Source organism: Miscanthus floridulus, unplaced genomic scaffold, assembly GCF_019320115.1.
Source record: "Miscanthus floridulus cultivar M001 unplaced genomic scaffold, ASM1932011v1 fs_605_7_8, whole genome shotgun sequence".
Taxonomy (NCBI): domain Eukaryota; kingdom Viridiplantae; phylum Streptophyta; class Magnoliopsida; order Poales; family Poaceae; genus Miscanthus; species Miscanthus floridulus.
Genome location: NW_027097008.1, coordinates 53388 through 60000, shown reverse-complemented (window position 1 = coordinate 60000; position 6613 = coordinate 53388). Strand labels below are relative to the sequence as shown.

Here is a 6613-nt window from a genome sequence, read left to right as displayed (position 1 = left end):
GGAGCAATGGAACTTGATTGCTTGCACTTGCTAGATCATTTGGTTGAGATGATGTACTAGCCACTTGATCTTGATCAATGTCATGAGAGTCACTTGCACTAGCTTGATTTGTATCATCTTGCACATTTGAGTTGGAGAGCACTTTGCACTTGATCATCTTCATCATCATTCACTTGCCTAGGCCTCAATTCACCAATATCCATGTTCTTCATGGCATTTGAAAGTTGAATGCCTCTAACATCTTCCAAGTTCTCATTCTCTTCTTGTGAACCCTTGGTTTCATCAAATTCAACATCATGAACTTCCTCAAGAGTATCATTATCTAAATTCCAAACTCTATATGCTTTGCTTGTAGTGGAATAACCAAGTAGGAATCCTTCATCACATTTCTTATCAAACTTGCCCAATCTTGTGCCTTTCTTCAAGATATAGCATTTGCAACCAAAGACCCAAAAATATGCAATGTTGGGCTTTCTACCATTCAAGAGCTCATATGGTGTCTTCTCTTTCAATCGGTGACAATAGAGGCGGTTGCTACAATAGCAAGCCGTGTTGATAGCTTTGGCCCAAAAAGATTGACTCACATTGTACTCACTAAGCATAGACCTTGCCATATCAATGAGTGTTCTATTTTTTCTCTCAAGAAGGCCATTTGATTGAGGTGTGTACTTGGCCGAGAATTGATGTCTAATTCCAAATTCATCACACAACTCATCAATTCTAGTGTTTTTGAACTCACTACCGTTGTCACTTCTAACTCTCTTGATGGTTGTTTCAAACTCATTGTGAATGCCCTTGACAAATGATTTGAATGTTGCAAACACATCACTTTTGTCCACTAGAAAGAATACCCATGTGTATCTAGTGTAGTCATCTACTATCACAAATCCATATTTATTTCCACCGATACTAGTGTATTGTGTTGGCCCAAACAAATCCATGTGCAATAACTCAAATGCTTTGCTAGTGCTCATCATGCTTTTCTTAGGATGGGTATTTCCAACTTGTTTGCCGGCTTGACAAGAGCTACAAAGCTTATCCTTTTCAAACACAACATCTTTCAAGCCTTTAACTAAGTCATGCTTAATCAATCTATTCAATTGTTTCATTCCAACATGACCAAGCCTTCTATGCCATAACCAACCCATGCTAGACTTAGTGAACAAGCATGTGGACAATCTAGCTTCACTAGCATTGAAATCAACCAAGTATAGATTCTCATATCTAAAGCCTTTGAAGATCAAGTTAGAGCCATATACACTAATGATCTCTACATCATCTACCCCAAATATGCATTTGAATCCAAGATCACACAATTGAGCCACGGATAGCAAATTGAAGTTCAAGCTCTCTACTAGCAATACATTGGATATGCTCAAGTCATTGGATATTGTAATCTTACCAAGCCCTTTGACCTTGCCTTTGCCATTGTCACCAAATGTGATACTATCATAACCATCATTGCCATTGGTGTTGATTGAGTTGAACATTCTTGCATCTCCAGTCATATGTTGAGTGCACCCACTATCAAGAACCCAATGCCTTCCTCTAGCTTTGTAATTGACCTACAAAAGAAGATCAATTTTTTTGGGTACCCAAACTTGCTTGGGTCCTTGAAGGTTAGTAACCAAGCTCTTTGGCACCCAAATGGCTTTCTTCTTTGAGCCCATCCATGGTTTGCCAATGAACTTAGCCTTCACACCATTTGTACCCTTAACAAGCATATAGGAAGAATTAAACTTAATAAAGGATACATTAGCATTTTTGCTTTTGTTGGTGCATTCATGCTCTCTATGACCAACTTGCTTGCAACTAGTGCAAAATCGACCATTGTTCTTCACAAAACTTGTCTTGTGAGGAGCAAAGGCCGCTTTGCCTTTCTTGGGGGTATAGCCCAATCCCTCTTTGTAGAGAGAAGCTCTTTGGCTACCCAAGGCCATAAGCAAGCGGTCCTCACCACCATAAGCCTTGGCCAAGGTGTGAGTGAGCTTAGTTACCTCCTTCTTGAGGTTCTCATTCTCAACCACTAGTGAGGTATCACAAGTGAGACCATCACTACTAGAAGAGGTGGAAGTGGAAGTGCTACAAGAAGGGTTAGTAGGAGTAACAATGATAGGCATAGATAGTGATGTATCAATTAGATCACAAGTTAAACCTACATTACAAGTTTCGACATGCTTCTTTTTATTTTGCTCATCGAGTATAGAGGAATGAGCCTTTTCAAGCTTTTTGTGAGCCTTGCAAAGCTTCTCATGGGCATCCTCTTGCCTCTCATGAGATGCATTAAGCTCATCAAATGCTTGCTTAAGGGCTTTTAGTTCCTTTCGCAAGCTTTTGCATTCCCTTCTTGAGATGTCAAAGTGTTCTCTAGCATCTTCTAGCATGTCAATTAATTCATCTTTAGTAGGTTCATCATCATCATTATCACTATCACTATCATGTTCATTTTCACTTCCATCATCACAAGTTTGTACCTTAGTGGCCTTAGCCATGAAGCATGATGGAGAGTCGAAGAGAGAAGGCTTCTCATTGATTGCTATACTTGCAAGAACCTTCTTCTTGGTGGTCTTGTGATCATCACTATCATCATCATCATCATCACTTGAGGAAGCATCACTATCCCAAGTGACCACATATGATCCACCCTTCTTTTTCTTGAAGAATGTCTTGCCCTTCTTCTCCTTCATTTCTTTCTTGTCCTTCTTCTTGTTCTTCTTGTCATCATCATTGTCACTATTATATGGGCATTGAGCAAGATGATCTTTGCTTCCACACTTGAAGCATCTTCTTGACTCATCTTTGTTTTTGGATGAAGACTTCTTTCTTCTTGCACGGTAGCCTTTCTTCACCATGAACTTGCTAAACCTCTTGACAAAGAGAGCCATCTTCTCATCATCACTATCATCCCATGAATCATCATCCTCACTTGATGTTTCTTGCTTTGCTTTGCCCTTGGATGATGTGGCTTTGAATGCCACACTCTTCTTCTTGTCGTGGGTCGGGTGATCAAGAGTGTTTGGGCTCTAGCTCAGGGCCACCTGATCACCTGGCATGAAACACCCTTTTGGGGGCTTCGATAGCAGACCCCGATCCTCTTGGGATGGCCTTCTTGGGCCGACCTTTTACAACCATAGGTTGGGGCATGGGGAGCGCACCATGCTTGGGTGGGGGACCCTCATTGGGTCCATCGCTCAACGGCTCCTGACCCAACTCGGGGGAGTTGGTTGGTTCTTTGGGGGTGCGCTGCCCGAGCGCCCCTCCATTGGGGGGTCGAGTTGCTCCATCTAGAGTCGGCGTAGCCTCTGAGGTCATCGTGGGGCCCCCTTATCAGTGGGAGTGGTAGCTTCTATGCATGTCTCATCCGCTAATGCTTTGTGCAAGCTGTTTGATGGCTTCTGGGCCGTCGTGCCTAACAAAGGAGTTAAGACATGCGCTTCCACACCATCCTACTTCGTCTGGGAGATGGAACGTTGGGCTACGTGGAGTAGATCTAGTGGAGGAGCCATGGCACTTGGTGCGCATGGATCTAGGCTATTGATGGTGGCTGGTGGGCCCGATGGGAGTCAGATCCCCTCATGTCCTGCGAGAAGGGATGCATAGAGTGGGCGACATGCTTGGTGGAAAGTGGAGTGGGACTTAACTTGTTGTTAATGCCCTCCTCACTCTGCCTTTACCGCATGGCCACCATCACACAGTCGCTCTAAGGTGTGTTGTTGAGATTGAAGGGACACCTGGCCGGTACCCCGAGACCTCTTTAGCCATCGATGGTTGATCGGAGGGCCCAAAGCTGCTCTTGGAGCATCGACTGGGGCTATAAAGAGGGGCCTAGGGACGTGGCACCTTCTATCCCTCCCCTGGCTCCTTCTCTTCTTCCTCTTAGATCCAACTCCTGGCGGCCATGGCAACGACAAAGTGCAACGCTTCCCTCCAAGTGAGCTTGGCTCCATCGAGCGATCGCTCCCACGATGGTGGAAGGATTCTAGTTAAGGAGCCACCACAACTACATGAGGTGGTGGGAGTTGATCCATGGTGCTGCGTGGGCAGCCGGCTCAGAGGCAACCGCTTATGGAGGGGCGGTCAGTCTGGCCTCCCCTGTGCATGATGGACTCCGCGGATTCCGCCTCATGTAGCGCGGGCTGCTTCTGGCCTTCACCGGATTTGGCCAATAGCAAGGCAATTTTGGGTTCACATGCCTTCCTAGGGCACTCAACCTAGGAGCCCTGTGGTGTGGGTAGTGCAGGGGTGATCAAGGTGAGGCCTCACCGACCATCCTTTCGCTAGGCCCCCGGTGCTCGCACTTCAAGAAGTTATGGGGAGGTCGGGCTCCCTAGGCCTATCAGGCTGACCCTCGCGTCAGGCATCCCCACTCCCCTCCAAGGAGGAGAGGAGATCATCTGAGGGGCAGCGCCCCAACCCTATGCTGGGCAAAAGCAGTTTTTGCCGCTGTATATTGTAATCGGGTCATTCCCAATTAATGAAATGAAATTACTTTCGTTTGTAATCTCACTACTCCCAAGTCTTGCTCGGAGACTTAGGTCCCTCATTTAGATGGGCTGTTACGATGATGGCCTCGATGGCCAAGATCGCCATGCCCGTGCTTGTAATATGTAAGTCCATGAGAACCCTAGGTTTACAGTCGTTCTATGCCCCGGTCATGTCCCCCTAAGAGGAGATCCTCAACTTCTCGGCCAAGCCACTCGTATAGTTCCCAAGCCCATCTATTGGTGCTCGGGGGTCATTGCCTTCCTCAGTGGGTCACCACGAGTGGCTCTAGGTAGGTACTCGGACATCGCGTGATGGTCGGTCGGCTTTGCTTCTAAGCATCTGGCTAAGGCCTCTAGTGCCCGACCATCGGTGTCCCTCACACTTTAGGTGCCTCGGGTGGCCTTGAAGCCCCTTGGACTGGCCTTAGAACCCTTAGTGATGCCCCTTCTGAGTTGTCCTATGCCAACATTTGGCTAGGAGGCATGATCTGATGAAGGATTAGGAGATAGAGATAGCTGTAAATGGATGCAATGAACACAAGAGAAGGGATAGGGGACATAGCTGGTAACACAGTGGCCGGGGCTGTTCCGTTAGCGCCTTGCCGACCTCTCTCCCACTTCTCCTGCTTTGTCCGTCTAGTTCTTGCCTCGCTCGGGGACCTTTTGGTGTAGTTCTCCTTCATAGAGGGCAATAGGTGATTAGTTTAGTCAAGCTTTGGGCACAACCAAGCATCTGCTAGAGTAGCTCGAGACAAAGGAGACAGTGGCAAAAAATGAGTAGAGTAAGAAGGTCGGGAGGACAGGACTTATCTTGGTCTTTGTCATTGGAGAGGTGGGCTAGCAAAGGACATTGGCAGATAGGTACTAGCTTGAGAGATAGTGCTTCTAGGTGGATGGCTCAGTGATAGCCTTCCCTCATGGGGAAAGGTTAGAACACACCTCGATCAGGTTGACCCCTTCTTGGATGCCTCACCGATACTCAGTCGGTCGAGCACCATTGCTGCCTTGGCTGCTCCTTCTGCCAATGCCCTTCCTGCATTGTGGTCAGGGCCATCAGGAACATAGGGGGCAACGAGTGTGGCCGCTTGGGCGACGCAGTCCTGCTCGCAATAGTAGGCTTGCTCAAAGCTACCCTTGACAGTGATGACCCCCTTTGGGCCAAGCATCTTGAGCTTCAGGTAGCTATAGTTGGGAATAGTCATGAACTTAGCGAAGCATGGCCAGCCTAGAAGGGTGTGGTAGATGCTGGGGAAGTTGACCAACTCAAAGGTGAGTGGCTCCTTGTGGAAGTTGTTTGGCTGGCTGTAGGTGATGTTGAGCTAGATGCACCCGAGGGGCATGACCTCCTTCCCTGGGATGATCCCGTAGAATGGTGCCTTGCTGGGGCTCAGGCTACTTCGCGGGATGCCTATCATGTCGAGGGTGCTGGCGTAGAGTATGTTGAGGCCACGGCCCCCATCCATCAGCACATTGGTGAGGCGCATGGTACCCACGATTAGGCTAACCATGAGCGGGTAGCACCTTGGGTGTGGAACATGAACAGGGTGATCCTCCTGGTCGAAGGTGATGGCCGTCTAGAACCATCGGAGCCACATTGGGGCAGTGAGGGTGTGGACAACATTCACCTCCTACTTGGTGATGCGGCGCTACCAGCGGGATTTGTATGCCTAGGAGCCCCCAAAGATCATGAGGCAATGGTTAGCCTCAGGAAACTCAGCTTCGTCCTCCAGGGCACCCGTCCATTGGCTTGCTGGCCTTAGGGGTAGGCTTCTGGGCCTTGCCCTATTGGCCAAGGGTGCCATGGATGTAGCCCCTAATGGTGGTGCATTCTTTGAGGAGGCGCTCGTGGGGTTGAGGCCAAGTAGCGTGGTCAGCCACGGCCACCATCTCCTTCCCATGACGCTTTTGGTCCTTGTTCCTCTTGTCGTAGTGGTGCTGGGACAAAATAGGATCATCGTCACCATCTCCACCACTGAGGTGGCCGGTGGCCTTGGCCTTGCCACTAAAGTTGGCCTAGACAGCCTCCTCACCAGTGGTGTAATAGGTGGCGTTATCTAGGAGTTCCCTCATCATGCGTGGGGTCTCATGGCCTCGTAGGTCATGCCACAGATGAAGGTGTTGATCATGTC

General features: G+C 48.3%; 1 protein-coding gene across 1 annotated transcript; it reads right to left on the bottom strand.

The window, feature by feature from the left end:
- Positions 1–5428: 5428 nt before the first annotated feature.
- LOC136532406 (uncharacterized) lies at positions 5429–5968 on the bottom strand. Its single transcript, XM_066525009.1, has 2 exons — positions 5814–5968; positions 5429–5666 (listed from the first exon to the last, which is right to left on the bottom strand). Exons 1-2 carry the CDS (start codon positions 5966–5968, stop codon positions 5429–5431), a joined length of 393 nt encoding a protein of 130 aa, XP_066381106.1.
- Between the last annotated feature and the right edge of the window lie 645 nt (positions 5969–6613).

What these genes read in the sequence shown, in the direction of transcription:
- LOC136532406 (XM_066525009.1), bottom strand. Translation starts at nt 5,968, where the DNA reads ATGCGCCTCACCAATGTGCTGATGGATGGGGGCCGTGGCCTCAACATA. An exon ending in AAGGAGGTCATGCCCCTCGG is followed by an intron (nt 5,667 to 5,813) that starts GTGCATCTAGCT and finishes TCCCAACTATAG; the next exon opens with CTACCTGAAGCTCAAGATGC.